The sequence below is a fragment of the Vigna angularis genome, chromosome 9 (genome assembly GCF_016808095.1).
Source record: "Vigna angularis cultivar LongXiaoDou No.4 chromosome 9, ASM1680809v1, whole genome shotgun sequence".
Taxonomy (NCBI): Eukaryota; Viridiplantae; Streptophyta; class Magnoliopsida; order Fabales; family Fabaceae; genus Vigna; species Vigna angularis.
Genome location: NC_068978.1, coordinates 32,125,153 through 32,142,430, shown reverse-complemented (window position 1 = coordinate 32,142,430; position 17,278 = coordinate 32,125,153). Strand labels below are relative to the sequence as shown.

Below are 17,278 nucleotides of genomic sequence, written 5' to 3'. Positions count from 1 at the left end.
ATAAAATCCACCACACTTTGCCTGTAGGGAATCCACGTGGACAGTTAAATGCCATCTCAACATTGTTGTGCACACTTGGACTGTTTGCCGTTAACGATTTAAACGGCGTTTCCAAAAAGGACCAAATTGAACAGATTTTACATTCTTTAGGACCACCTTAAACAAAAAAAATAAACAGGGACCAAACCGAACACACTTGACCAAAATAGGGACCAAAAAAGGTATTAAGCCTATATTTAATATGTTTATATCTCTTTATTATGATTGTTTTATAGGTAGTTTACCGTGTTTATGTTTGTGTGTTTGTAAATGATATTACCGCCAATGATTGTATAATGTGTTATACGTGAGCCTATGATATTACATATATTTCAAAAGCATAATAGATGTGAAAGATGATGGGAAAAAATTTGAAGTAATTTAATTTGAAGTTATTTAGTTATTAATTAAACATTGTTTTCGTAACTTTAAATTTTAAAGTTTTTAAAAAATACATTTTTGCATTATAAAAAGTTTTAAAATATATGGGTTTTTTCAATAATACGTGACAGTGTGAATTTGGGACGTTATGCCTTCCTGTATTCACATCCATAGCCTAGAGTAGTGGCCGATTTGGGAATTTCTGCCAGTATACTACTCCGGAGATCCAAAAATCCACTACTCTGTTTGCCGCTACCAAACTCGCTTTCTCAAACCAATTCATCTATGCATAAATCACTTAGTTGCGTGTTATTCACCCTTTTATTCCTTAACTGGAATGGTTATTCTGTGTATACCCTTGGTGAATTTTGTGTTGCTCTGTTCTTTATTTTTGCTATGTGTGTGTAGGACTTTTGGAAGTGAAAAACTGACATGTATTAATGTTTTGGTTAAATGTATTGGTGAATCCAGGTATATCTAGCTTTTAAGTAACCCGAAGAGCTTCAGGTTGTTCTGAAATAAAATTGACCCGACAACAGCTAGAGAATACAAACTATGCGACTGATGCTTTCCAATTCCGACAACAGATCACTTATCAGGCTCTCTTCATATTTATAAATTAAGAGCAGCCTAATATTTTATAGTCCTCATATTGATTAAGTGTAAAAGTCTATATATGATCAAGATTTATGCCTCATGTTCCCCTATTTTGTTGTTTTGTTGGTGCTTCAAATTATTCTTCTCACTAATAACACGAGACTTTACCCCAATTTGATTTATTCTATAATAAAACATTAGTTTTAGCCAATGTGAATGAAAGTTTGCTTGTCCCAATTAAGTTTACAAGGAAAGTGTTTAGCAAACCAAGGTCGTCATATTAATTACCAGAATGCCTCCTTATCTATATCTAGCTCATAAGCCTAAACCCTAAACCATACATCTTTAAACCCTAAATCCTAAATCATAAACTTTAAACCCTAAACCCTAAACCCTACATCCTAAAACCTAAATCTCAAACCCTAAACCACAAACCTTACACCATAAACTATATATCGTAAACCTTACATCCTAAACCATGCATGTTAAACCCTACACCCTACACCCTGAACCCTTAACCCTCAATCTTAAACTGTTAACCCTGAACCATAACCCTAAACCCTAAGCTTTAAATGCTACATCCTACATCGTACATCATAAACCCTAAACGTTAAACGTTACATCCTACACTGTACACCATAATCCCCAAACCCTAAAACCTCAACCTTCAACCTTAAACACTAAATCCTAAACCATAAACATTAAACCCTAAACTTTACACCTTACACCCTACACCCTGAACCCTGAACCTTAAACCCTTAACCCCGAACCCTAAACACTAAACCTTAAACCCTACACCCTTAAGCATAAACCCTAAACGCTACACCATAAACCTAAGCCCTACACCTTACAAAATACATTGTAAACCCTAACCCATAAATCATAAACCTCAAACCCTAAATCCTAAACCACAAACCCTACACCATAAACTATATACCGTAAACCTTAAATCCTAAACCATACATGCTAAACCCTACACCCTACACCCTAAACCCTTAACCTTCAATCTTAAACTATTAACCCTCAACCATAATCCTAAACCCTAAACTTTAAACGCTACATCTTACACCGTACATCATAAACCATAAACTTTCAACGCTACATCCTACACCGTACACCATAAATCCCAAACCCTAAAATCTAAATCCTCAACTTTAAATCCTAAACCATACACCTTAAACCATAAACATTAAACCCTAAACCTTACACCCTACACCCCGAATCCGGAACCTTAAACCCTTAACATTGAACCATAAATCCTGAACCCTAAACACTAAACCTTAAACCCTACATCCTTAACCATAAACCCTAAATGCTACACCATAAACCTAAGTCCTACACCCTACACCTTACAAAATACACTGTAAATCCTAACCCATAAACCATAAACCCTACACCCTAAACGCTAAACCCTACACCCTAAACGCTAAACCCTACACCCTAAACACTAAATCCTACACCCTAAACCCTATACCTTAAACCTTACACCATAAACCCCAAACCATATACCATAAACCCTACACCTTAAACCCAACACCCTCAACTCTAAACCCTTCCCTTAAACCATACACTCTCAAACCCTAAACCTTAAACTCTAAACCTTACACCCTACTCTCTAAACCCTACACCCTAAACCGTAAGCTCTAAACCCTAAACATTAAACCCTACACCCTAAACTATAAACCTTAAACCATACACCCTTAATATTAAACCCTAAACCATAAATCATACATCATAAACTCTAACCCATAAACCCTAAACGCTACACTCTAAATGTTCAACCCTACACCCTAAACCTTACCCCTTAAACCTTACATCCTAAACCTTAAACTCTAAACCACACACCATAAACCCCACACTCTAAATCTTAAACCCTAAACCCTGCACCGTAAATACCAACCCCAAAACCCCAAACCCCAAAACTCAAACCCAAAATCCTAAACCCTAAACCCTCCACCTTGCATCTTAAACCCTGCTCCGTAAACCCTTAACACTCAACCTTGAACCCTTCAACTTAAAATCTAAACCCTGAACCTTAAACCCTAAACCCTACACCATAAACCTTACACCCCTGAATGTTAAATCCTAAACCCTAAATCATATACCCTAGAGCTTACACCCTACACCCCAAACCATAAATCGTACACCATACACCCCAAATCAAAAATCATAAACCCTAAACTATACACCCTAAATCTTAAACCCTACTCCTTATACATTAAACCAGACACCTTAAACCCTAAACCTCACCCTTTAAACCGTACACCCTAAACCCTACACTCTAAACCCTGCACCCTAAACCTTACACTCTAAACCCTACAACTTAAACCCTACACCGTAAAACTTACACGTTAAACCCTACACCCTAAACCACAAACCCTAAACCCTACACCTTAAACTCTTCACCCAAAACCTTACACCCTAAACAATATCCTACACCCTAAAACCTTTGCGTTAAAGCCTACACCTTAAACCTTACACCCTAGACCATATTCCATAAACCTTAAACCTTACACCCTAAACCCTACATCTTAAACCCTACACCTTAAACCCTTCACCTAAAACCATAACCCCAACACACTAAACCCTACAAGCTAAATCCTACACCGTGCATCTTAAACCCTACTCCCTAAACCCTTAACCGTCAACCTTGAACCCTTCACCTTAAAACCTAAACCCTGAACCTTAAACCCTACACCCTAAACCCTACACCCCTGAACGTTGAACCCTAAACGATGAAGCCTAAATCCTATACCCTAAACCTTTGCCATAAAGCCTACACCCTAAACCCTACATTCCCGATTTAGATCAAATTTATGTGTATATATATACCTATCTCCAATACATAATGAGATACACAATAAAATCATCTTTCTTTCTTACAAAAAAATTTAACACAATTGGTTAAACAAACTATATTCATTCACGACCAAATTATATCAAAATTTAAACAAATTCAAATTTTACATTCTAATTTAGATAACATTTTTATGTATATATACTTATCTCTAATACATAATGGATATATAATAAAATCATCTTTTCTTCTTAAAACAAATTAACATAATTAATTAAATAAATTATATTCATTCATTTTTAAAGTTTATTATATGAAATTATATCAAAATTTTGAACAAATTCAAATTTTACATTTAGGAAAGTTAATATATGTTTATATACAAGCGATTACTTATTTTCATGTCTTTGTCGGTATTTTTTTTTTCCTTTATTAACCTAATTTATTTTTTCAAAGTTTTCTTTAGTAACTAGAGTAAATGATAGTAGAAAAAAAATGAAAGTTATACTCATAAAGAAAATAATAAATTTTATTTTTATCCATCACAACCGCGATGGCTGACTTGTTTAGTTCTTAGTGTAATTAGTGTGTTTCATTCTCTCACTTTTAACTGACTACATGTGCGTTTCCTTGTTGTTATACATCTTAGAGCTTTTTATTGGGTCTTTTAGTTAGAAGAATTTTGTGTTTTATGTAAAAGAGTTAGAACATTTAATAATTTTATTTTTTGTTGATAAAAAAAGAGAAAATAAAATAATGTAATAAAGTTTTGCATTAAGGAATCTGTTATATATGCAATGGTTTCAACTAAGCTAGATAAAAGCATTTATTTACCATGTCAACGAACAGTAAGAGATGACTTTATCATACATTTGGCTCCTAAATTTTATCAATGCTTACAGTGTCTTTTCATTTTCTGTAGAGACCCATCAATATCTGAGAGGCGTATACATGCAGAATAATATCTTAGAAATTTTATTGTCTTGTAAGGCCAATTCTTTTATTATTTTTTTTGGAAAATTCCGTTGACTATGCCTACAACATAAAATAAATAAATATTTTTCCATGAATTAACAAAATTATTGGTATTTATAGTTATATTAAAACAGACAGTGTAAGTCCTATATATATATATATATATATATATATATATATATATATATATATATATATATATATATATATTTATATGTATATGTGTGTGTGTTTTCGTCACGTGAAATCATTATAAAGTTGGCTGGGCTATCATGCACCGGAAAACATACTCTATACGGAAGCTCATTGTTAGAAAATAAAAAATATATATATTATTTCTTCTAAAACTGAAATATGATTAAGAAGAAACTTCACTGAAAGTTATTAACTATTAACAAATGGATATTGTTAAATTTACATTACAAAACCAAAATAAATAAAAATGATTTTTTTTTTCAAAAAGAATAGATATTATGATATTTTGTTTATAAAAAAATAATAGCAGTCCTTCTCCAAGAACTTTACCTGCATCAAAGGGGTGAAACATTATGTGTGGGTCATTTATACTGATAGAGGACAAAAAGACTAAAGAATTTTGTATAAATCTTGAAAAGCAGTGTATAAATATATCTAATAGAGCTCCTTCACCTTCACTTTACTTCACTGCAGTCACCTTCCTGTATGTTTGCTTCCCATTCTGAAAGACACTTCACGAGCTTGTTTAGGTATTAAAATTTCACGTTCTCTTTTTCTCAATCATGGCCAGACCCCAACAACGCTATCGTGGAGTCCGCCAAAGGCACTGGGGCTCTTGGGTCTCTGAAATTCGCCACCCTTTATTGTAATTCACTCGTGATAACATCACACCATATCATAACTTCACTTTTATTCTTTGTTAAAGATCTTTTCAACTCCTTTACGTGTGTTATAGCAATTTACTACTGCATTAAGTACTTAGTAATTGATATAACTCTTGCACACGGTTTATGTTAATTTTTTTTTTTTGGACCACAGGAAAACTAGAATTTGGCTTGGAACCTTTGAAACGGCTGAAGATGCAGCGAGAGCATATGATGAAGCAGCTAGACTCATGTGTGGACCAAAAGCACGCACCAATTTCCCATACAACCCCAATGAACCACACTCATCCTCATCCAAGCTTCTCTCTGCCACTTTAACGGCTAAGTTACACAAGTGTCACATGGCCTCACTTTCACTTCAAATGGCCAAACAAAAATCACCACAAAACAAAGATCCTCAACCCTCAGAAGGGTCCAATCCATTTGCCTCTGCCAATGTCATTGTTGGATCAAGCGCTGAAACTGGTTTTAGATGGACGGAGAATAGACACGAGGAGTTAAGGTGGCTCGAAGGGAATTGGGTTAGCGTGGCAGGCCAAGTTGAAGTTTCCCATCAGCAATTTCAACCTGTTCTTGAAGATGATCACATAGAGCAGATGATTCAAGAGTTGCTTGATTATGGATCAATTGAGCTTTGTTCTGTTTGCTCAACCTAGCTCTAAAGTATTGCGTTTAAAAAACATTCTGCGATGACAGTGTCTTCGGCCGTAATAGTGAAAATGTGACCGTATCAGTCGTATTTACTCATCATTTTCAACAATATCAAAGAATGTAATGAGACCGCAACTGATTTTTAAAACCCTTGAAGGCATTCTTCCTTGGCTAATGCAATCATCTCTTTTGGGGTGCTATTCAACAATAAAAAACATTCTTCATAAATTTGGACAAAAACATAAAAAGGTCAAGGAATTCTTTGAATATAGTAATTCTAGATAATAAATAATGAAATAAGTAAAATTTATATTTCGTTTTTAAAAGCATAAGAAAGGGCATCGCGTCTATGACGCTTCGATTTTGATCAAACTCAAACATAAAATAAAACAGTACGGTAACATTTTCACAATTTTCACAAACACATAGGTATCGATTAAAAATAATAAAGTTATATGTAACTTTTAGCCTTAGTTAAAAAAAAACCGACCTAAAGGATACTAGATAAGCACAAATTTTTAAAAAGAATGTCTAAATAGGACCTATGACTTTGATTATTTACAATTGTTGTCATATGTTCTTGTGAAATTAACAACCATATACTGAAACTAACATTTTAAATTCACAGCACTATGAACAAAGCTTGTGGCTTTGGTTCTTTCATTAGTACAGTAAAGAGAGAAACGACAGCGATTATTTTCGTCCATATAACATTACATATTTTAGAGAGAGTATTAATTTTCATAACTTTTTAATTATGATAAAAAAGGGAGAGAAAAATAATGGTTAAAGCTTCAAACTTATTTTTTGTTCTAAGTCCACTAATGTGTTTATCTTCCCTAAGTTGTGTATGAATACAGATTATTACAAAAGGCTTTAAACAAAGGAGTTTTTTATCATCATCAAAAAATGGGAGATTGTTAGCAAAATGATGAAGTAATGAAGTTTTGATGATGTCTAAATCAAGTCCCAAGTATTCAGATGCAAAAAGATCAAATGAAGACTTGTATTTCGTTGGAAAGCTTTTGTAATAAGTGTAAAATTATGTATAGGACTTAGGCTGAGTAGTTTTTGGTTTTATGTACCATATGTATGTAAATTTCTCTTAGAACTCAAAAACGCTCTAGAATAATCGATTATCATGATTGATAATCGATTATCGATAATCGATTAGCACCAGAGATAATCGATTATCACAGTGTGTTTTAAAAGTTCAAAATGGCATCTGAAATAATCAATTATCACTCCAAGTTTTTGGAGTTTCTAGCCGGTTTTAGTCGTTGAACTATTTGTTATGTTTATCCTTTAGTGGATAATCGATTACCAAGGTTGATAATCAATTATTCTAGAAAGTAAAGCGTGAAAACAAATTTTTGGAGGTGTTCATGAGTGGAGTCTATAAATAGATGTTTTAGGTTCTCATTCAAAATACACGAAAAACATCACACAATTAGAAGTGATCTGAAGGAAGTGTGAAAAGTTGGAGATCTTGTGAAACTCTCTATTAAGGCTTTGGAACTTAGTGTTGGCAAAGCAATAACTTTCTCTAGGAGTGTGATCGAGTGTTGTTGTTGTTGCTGAATGAAGTTTGTCATCCTTTGTGAAGAATCAAAAGAAGTGTTCATCCTATGTGAAGAGTCAAAGGAAGCATTCATCCCTTGTGGTGTTTAGGAGAAGTGAGTCTTGGCTTTTGTGGCTTCAAGAGAGGTATTTTCTAAACCTTTGAACTTATATTTGTATGATTGTAAGATTTTTTTATAGTGAATCATTGATCTCTTGTGTTGAGATTAGCAATTGCACGTAAGATTGTTTTGATCCAATCTAGAACAAAATCAACTATACAAATTTCTCTCTTCCCTTATTCTATTTACTTTGTTTAGTTATTTGCTAAGTAAGTTTAATTAAAACAAAAATTTTAAAAGACAGTTTTCGAGAGAAACCAATTCACCCTTCTTAATTATTGTATACAAACATTTAGTTGTCGTCTTCATGACAATCACCCTATAAATCTAGAAATAACCAAAAATTAATATAAAAATAATTTATGTTGCATAAAATTACAAATATAAAATTATACATATGACTTTTTTTGTTTTGAATTAATAAAAAATGTCATCTATATATATGTATAAAATATTTAATACATGATAAAAAAATGAATATTAGAACAATTAAGTAATTAGTTTTATGCGCCCCTATAAAAATTTAAAAGTTTATATATATATATATATATATATATATATATATATATATATATATATATTACTTTTTTATTGGTAGCTTTTATCAACTAAAAATAGACTAAAAAAATTACCAAGATCTTAAACAAACAAGAGTTTTAGCAACTAAAATTAACAAGATTTTAAATATTTGGCACTTTTTTTATTTCCTTCTATAGTAAATAGTTCATATATTTGAAATTTTAAATATATTTATATTAATGTATTCAAATGGTAGAGAACATTCTAGAATTAAATTATTATTATTATTATTTTATAACATTGAGCACATGAGATTGAACGATGTCACGCGTTCTGTTCACTGTACAGCCATTTCGTTAAATGATATAAGTAAAGAAAGTAAATAAAAATATTGAAAACAATATACATTACGCAATGACAAAGACCACAACAGTCTTAGAGATAACTCTAGAGACATTTTTTTATCATAATAAAGTATCCAAATTTCTTTTTATCATTAAGAACTTTCAATGAATTTTTTAAATTATATTTCAATTTCAAAAAATAAAGATAATATAACTTTTTCAGAGATATATATTAATATCTTAAATGTTTTTTAATTTATTCTTCATTTAAAGACAAGTAGTCCCACCCGCGTTAAAATAGTCATAAGTTGAAAATATACAATTAAAGAGTCGTAATCACAGACTTTCACTTAATTAATTTCTACCAAATGCTTCACATGCATCACAACACAACTCATAATTATTATCTTAATAACTTTCCATAAAAAAGGAAAAAATAAATAAAACATTGTTTACTTCATCATATTAGTTGAGTAATTGAGACCGGGAGACATGTGTAAAAAAATTAATAAAGGAATTACTATGTTTAGAATTTATAACCTATATAATTAATATAATTAAGAAATTAATTTATGTCTAATTCAACCTTACAAAATTAGTTTATTAGATAAGTTTTGCATGTACTTATATATTATAAATTGATTTTTACGGGACTTTTAATATTAGTTTGTTAGATAAGTTTTGCATCTACTTATATATTATAAATTGACTTATTCGGGACTTTTAATACTCTCTCACATTGAAACATATACATCTTTGGGATTAGACATTAATAGGTGATCCTATAGCGGTGCGATAGTGGATGGAACAATAAACCTAAAAAATAATAAATTTTGTTATAATAGGCTCTAATTCATAACTCTAATATCATGTTAAGAGGTTAACTTTAAGTCTAACTCAACCTCACAAAACCGACTTATAAGATGGGGTTAACATCTTTTTATATATTGTAAATTGAACTTATCTCTAGTCGATATGAAACTTCTAAAACTTATCAAATCTTTTTTTTCAAAAATATCTTTTAATTTTGTATTCATTATACTTATGGGAGTACATTTAGAGATATAAATTAATTTTTTAGTAAATTTAAATTATTAAGTTCAAATAAAACAGAAAAGACTAATATAGAATCATATGTTCAAATGATACAATAAAACCTCAAATTTGTACGAACATGTTGACATTTATGTCTCTCAAGTAAGCTTGTATACAAATGAAGACACAATCTTATGCATGATGTTCCATACCTCTCTTTCAAATTATTGGCCCTCAGTTGGTTCACTCGGCTACTTCCCCACTCTACAAACCTTGGTGACAAAGTTTGGCACACAATTTGCCATTAGTCAACTACATCACTTGATGTCCATCGCTCTCGTCAATATTTGGCAAGAGAAACCTAAATCCTTAAGGTCCTTTATGAAGCAATTTAGAAATGTGGTATTGAACATTAGAGGATTGAGATAGATATTCGCAATAGTCTATTCAAGAAACCAACCGCTAATTTTGATGAATTGAGATAGAGATTTGCAAAAATCATGCAGTTGGAGGAACTCAAGGAGTTATGAAATCAAGTAAGGAGTAAATGTCAAGCAGGGAAGAAGACAAATGGTCTACCTCAGAACTAGTCGGCCTTCACATCCAAAAGACCATGTGATCACCCAAGAGGCTCGATGTTTTCTTCTTACACACCCCTCAATGTTGACCACATTCAGATTTTGGAAGAGGCTCTTAGTGTTAACCTCCTTCCACCCATGAGGCATGTATCAACACTAGCCAACATGAAACACTATTAGTATCATCACAACTTCGGCTTGCCAAGCTCTTAACGACGAGATTGAAGAGTTGATTGAGGGAGGATATTTGTGTTTGTGAAGAAAGATGTCATCTATGATAATCATAATTGACACTGTGAATCACAACAAAATGAAATAAAAAGGTCTTACCGAAGAAAAATCGGTAGGAAAGACTATAGTCCAAAATGTAGTTGTGACGCACCTTTACGAGGAGTAATAAACATTAACGTCGGTAGCTTCCCAGTAGACATAATGCCCAACAATGCCAAGAAGAGACACTTGAGATCTATTAATCACTCTTACGCAATAAGTCGAGCACCACATAGTATGTCAGACATATCTTTCATGGGTGATGACTTCCATGTGTCTAACTATAGTCAATATGATTTGATGGTGGAGATATCCACCATCTTGGTCAAGAAAACCTTGGTAGTGCAAGAGAGCTCGGTTGACATCCTATACTGAAAACCTTTTGACGCAATTCATCTACCCATATGTTTAGCAGATTGCGGAATTCTTAAAAGAACGGGTAGAAACACAAGGAAACATTGACTTTTACACGAAACGCGAAGGAGCGTGACACACGATGGTCAAGGTCTGATACTTGAAAATTAACACAAGCATATGATACAACATTCTCCTCATATGACCAATTTTTAATAAGTTGGGGTTGATAGTGTCCACCCACCATCTCATCATGAAGTTCCCCAAAAACAGGACGTCGCCATGGTCCGAGGACACTAGAAAGCAGCTTAGCAAATGCAACATTGCCAGTTTGAAGCTAGCCCTCTCCTCCTAGGCTTGTGTGCAGACAACTTAAACCAATGGTGAATATGACAAACCTTTACCCATAAATCAATAACAAATTATCGAATGGAGTCTAGGGAGGAAGCAAAGTCGTTAAAACTACAGAACGAGGGCCAACAAACACATGTAGGGGTAACTTGGTGGCCGAAGAAGCAACAAAAATGTCTAAGTTGTTAATAAGCAACAACAACCTCTTCCCTTAGACCGTCTAGGACATATCGAACAATGTGCTATATTGTCTGACTCATCTCAAAATAGAAAAGAAGGTTGGGTGAATAAAGAGGGAAAGTGTAACACCTCTTTCAGGATGTCACGGGTAAAGTATAGAACGTTCATTTAAAAAAATATTAAGCTTTAATACCATCGTGGAAAATAGAATTAATAAAAGCTTTATTAATTTAACGTGTGACTTATCCAACTAGGAAAATACATAATAATCCATATTTAAATCCTTCAATATAATCTACAACACTGCAAATAAATAAGGGTGAGCTAATAGAAACATCATCAAGTAAAAATAAACAAACTAAGTACATCAATTAGTACAATAATGATTCCAACATATCACACAAAACAAGGTCACCTCAAACATAAGCCACATCCAAGAAATTCCAAACCATATGTCATTCTTTCGTACCTTAACGTACAAAACCTGTTCACCAAAACAAGATTGTTCGGGTCATCTGTCATAATAGAATTGGACCTATCTCCCTTTCTCCTCAAGGACTTATGAGTAAATATTTTGATATTGCTCATATTGAGTATTATACTCAGCATGAGCCAAAAACCTACTCGCATGACATCCTTCCTTTTCTATCGCCTTGCAAGATGAAAGAGTAGCACTCGAACCTCATCTCTTCTACTGCCTGTCGTAGACAATTTTCAGTTCATACATTCTCAAAAGTAACCCATGCATGAGCCAATGATAAATGAAGATGATGACATGGCAAAATTGTACTGGGATTTGAGAGTATTTGGCCTTTAATGCCATGTGCCAGTATATATCACATTAAATGATGTGTTGGAGGTCATTGGGAGAGACATGATGTTGAATATTTCAATCCTTCAACTATAGTGCATGTAAGATAGTCAATTTTGTCTTCCATATTATTTATATTTAGATTGTTGGTTTCTAACAACTTAACTTTCTTGTTATGGGTACATGGACACAATCATTGTGGACCAAGGTCGGTCTTCCATGTACAAATTTGTTGAACCTCAGACTATTCAATCTTCTGGTAACACACTTGAGAGCAAACAAAATTATTTGCAAACATGGATGGCTAAGTCAAATAGAGACATATAACTTGCGTCATACATTGATGGGTATGTGTTACAAAATGTAAAATTCGATTAAAGTTTACTTAATTAGTCTACTAACTATTTGTGATTCATGATAGGTCTCATTGGCAATTGATGGTCATCATTCCAAGACAATGCAAAATTCTATGGTTTTGTTCCTGCACAAGAGGATAAAAAATGACTTGAAGAACATGCTACAAGGGTAAATGTTTCTCTTTTTATGTTTCAAATGTTTGAAATCCATGTTGAACTTAAATTTTTATGATGAATATAGTTATATTAATATTATCCTATGTTTTTAATGTAAATAGAGTTATGGGTAAACCTTGAGGTTAGCTAGTTCAAATCCTATATCAATAGGTTGTAATTCATTTGTAGTTCTTATTCATTTTTTATGTTATTGTATGATCTACATGTGTGACGATTTAGTTTGTCATTTTAGTGTAACAAGTAACTAGATTCATAGGAATGTGGCTACTATGTCATGTATTGGTTGAAAATCATCATTCGAGATGGCATTACAGATTATTAGATTGAGGTATTGATACTTACCTTTCATACATTACAAATGAAATTCAGCTTTAAACATATGCAAACATAATGAATTTGTTTTGCTTTTACAGCACTTCAAGAATACATCTCCTATATCAGAGGACGCAATTAAGAAGATACGACAAGAGTGGGCAACTTATCTTCTGTAGAGATGGACTTAGGACTCATGCTCATGCCTTTAGGAAGACTTTTATTGTTGTTGAATATTAATTAGTTTAAGTTTAAGTTTAAGTTTTGATAGTTTAAGTTTTGGATTGCTTTTTAGATTGTTTAGTACCATGTTCACTTGAAACGCATAGAATATATAATATTTTGATGTGTTGGGATCATTTTCTGTTTTTTCAGGTGTGGTTTTATTGAAAAACTAAATTTATTTTTTAAGAAAATAAACATAATTTGGACGTCGATTAGTGCACATCCGACGTCTAAATGACGTTTCTCAGTGCTCATTCAACATTTATTTCGTTCTAGAGACAAACCTCTGGATTTTCTCGTTGAGCTAGAAAAAAACACGCTCAACGCGATAAACTTCGGATGTTCACTAACCGACGTCTATTGCAACGTCTGGCCATGTGTACTCTGATGTCTATTTCTGTCCAATCTGACCTCCGACGTCAAATTGATGTCTCCCAATATGACGCCGGGGAGGGGTCGGATGTTAAAAGCCCAAAATAACAGACATTAAAAGTCTTTTTTGCATTGGTGATGTAACCTCCAAAATTTCTCAAGCCTCCTTTGTTGTCGCTACATTCAATATTTTTTTAAACCCTGATTTGTCCACTACATTGTACAAAAAATACAACGTCAACCCATCTCTCATGCATGTTTTCTTCAATGTAGTGGTATGTGTTGCTGTTAGGTGTTCACCCTTCTCGGGTTCCTCATACCTGTCTTCCACCATATCCCAAACGTCTTAGGATCTCAACAACACTTTCATCTATACGCACTAATTATCATAATTGATTTTTTTCATCAATGGTGGCATGGTCATTCAATTTACTACTTTTGTCATCGTTCTCACTCTCTTTTACCCAAACATTATTGTTTCACTCACAATGTTTGACTCTCGCTCTCTATTTCTTTTTTTCCTCACTCAGTACTTAAAGCATAAATGCTATGATACCATTTTATAGAGAAAAAAAATGTGATACACACAAAAAGAAATATAAGCATTGTAATTGACTATGGTGATTTCCATTGAACCTTGACAACTTTTAAATAGGAGCAAATAGAATATTGGACTAAATACAAAAAATAAAACCTAAAAACATAATATCAACATACTCAAAACAAAAATTACATAATGTATAATAGTAAAATAATATTGCACCTAAATGATAAAAATTATCCATCTCTATCTAATATCTATCAAACTAATATTACTATACAGAAACTAATAATAAGACTCAAATAGTTATTAATAAACTTTAAAAATTTAGGTTGTATTATACTCAAAACCTGCACTTTGTTTATTATATAATCATTTAGTTAAAACTAATGTTAATAATATATACTCGGTACATTTTTTATCCGCCATTATTTTTATGAATTAATATATATTTATATCTAAAATATGCAAGTACCTCTATTTCGTGCCGGCTTTTTTTTTTGTCTTATATCGTTAACCTAGTTTATTTTTCCAAACTTTTTTTAGTAATTAGAGTAAATGATAGTAGAAAAAAACGAAAGCTGTACGCATAAAGGAAATAATATAATAAAGTTTTGCATTTAGTAATCTGTGATTGGTTTCAAATAAGTTTCATAAAAGCATTTATTTACCATGTCAACGAACAGTATTTTTCATACATTTGGCTCCTAAATTAATTTATCAATCTTTACAATGTCTTTTCATTCTATGTAGAGACCCCATCAATGTGAGAGGCGTATACATGCAGAATAATATCTGAGAAATTTTATTTGTATTGTAAGGCCAAATATTTTATTACTTCTTTTTGGGAAATTCCATTGACTATGCCTGCAAAATAAAATAAATAAAGATTTCTCCATGAATAAACAAAATTATTGGTATTCATCGTTGGATTAAAAGAGACGCGGTAAATTCATCTAAAGACTTTATATATATATATATATATATATATATATATATATATATATATATATATATATATATATATATATATATATGTGTGTGTGTGTGTACCGGTTTATGTAAGCTGATCGGTGATATGTTTTTTGTTTGGTGTGGATCATTATGGTTATATGCTATACTTTTTTGGAGTGGGTCGAATATATAATTTTAGTTAAATTTATTTAATTAACGAGATCAATTTGATTATTTTCTTGAATTTACTTAAAATATGATGATAGTATAAGTGTTTTATACTTTTTATTTAATAATAAATTACATATTTAGAGTTATTTTTAATTGTTGAAAATCTAAATATTTTTACATCAAACATATTATTAGACATATTTTTAATTTTTAATTTTCATTTAAATTCTTTTTTATTGAATATTTTCATTATTATTAAATTATTATAGTCGTCGTGATCAAACAACATTACTTATTTGCTTAGTGACAAATGGTGTTGTCACATGTGTTCATGTATTGATTGAGTATTTTCCACATCAATACTTTACACAATAAACACACGTGACAACATTGTTTGTCACATCAACAAATCTTTAATATCATTTGGTCACGATGATTACATTCATTCATTGATAAATTTTAAAGATGAAAATGATTCAAAGTTTAGATAAACACAAAATTCAATTGCACATTAAAGTTAAGACTAAAAATATATTTGAGATATCAAAATTATTTTAAGTTTAGGATAGGAACAAAATCCAATTTCACACAAAAGTTAAGATTTTAAACATATTTAGATGAGTTTAACTGGATTAGCAAAAATATTATGCTTGTTCTTGCACAGTCCAACGTACCATGTAAAGTTTCCCTTCACTTCGCAAACTCATATCACTTGGTACTCATCCTCCAAGTCTCCTTCATCTTCTACCAAATGTGGGTTGTCAGTAGAAGATTTCTCTTATGCTTAAGTTAGTTCTCTAGTCTGAGATTCTAGTTAAATTTGGATTAATGCAAAATTGAAGTCAAAATATGATTAAAATAATTTTTCTATGGGTGTTTTGCTAACCATGGGCCTTCACCTGAATTGACCTCAATTATGGGCCTATTGGCCCATAAGCCTAATGGCCAACTTAACTACGAAGAACTACACCCATTTTTGGCTAAGTTACCTATCACGAGAATTTCTTCGGCAAACAAAAGTAGGTACCAACAAGGAGTACCCTACCCTAGTGAGAAGTGTGCTTATCAAAAGATGGATGTAGCCTTTCATTTTGGAAACATAATATTTTATATTTTGTACCCACAAGTCAACATTGAACTTACTCCTTGGGGGTATAGTCTAAGATATCCAGTGCATCCCTTGAAAAGTATTCGGTAGTTATTATGAATCAATATTTGCTACTATTCACTTAGTTTTTTTTATTAGAGAATTATGTTTATGTGTCAAGTCAACATTGTGACAATGTCAAAGTCACATGTCAAGTTAGTGTCATGTGTATCAATGTCACGTGTCAAGTTAGTATCAGTATCATATATTAATGTCACTATCATATATTCAATCTTGTCCTAATTTTTGTTAATTTTGTTTAGTTTAATCTCATTTTTTTGTTAATTTTATTCAATTCAATCTCAATTGTGTTTCTCTTTAAATTGAGACGAAATTTAACTTTTATTAAAATTCCCATTTTTATTAAATATTTCTTTCATTATTTTTAAATCAACACTAACTATATTATTTGAGTATAATTATTAGATTTATATATTGATTTTTCTACATGTAAAAAAATAAGGTTATGGTATAAAAATAAAAAGAATTTTCCTTCTAAGCTTAAAAATAAATTAGAATTTCCTTTCTAATTTTGAAAATAATGAAAAATTTTCTTTATAATTTTAAAATTAACGAAGAACTTTTCTTCTAATTTTAAA

At 31.6% G+C, this 17,278-nt stretch overlaps 1 protein-coding gene across 1 annotated transcript; it reads left to right on the top strand.

The window, feature by feature from the left end:
• Positions 1–5,427: 5,427 nt before the first annotated feature.
• Positions 5,428–6,480, top strand: LOC108347342 (ethylene-responsive transcription factor ERF003). Its single transcript, XM_017586509.2, has 2 exons — positions 5,428–5,630; positions 5,804–6,480. Exons 1-2 carry the CDS (start codon positions 5,548–5,550, stop codon positions 6,303–6,305), a joined length of 585 nt encoding a protein of 194 aa, XP_017441998.1. The 5' UTR covers positions 5,428–5,547; the 3' UTR covers positions 6,306–6,480.
• Positions 6,481–17,278: the final 10,798 nt, after the last annotated feature.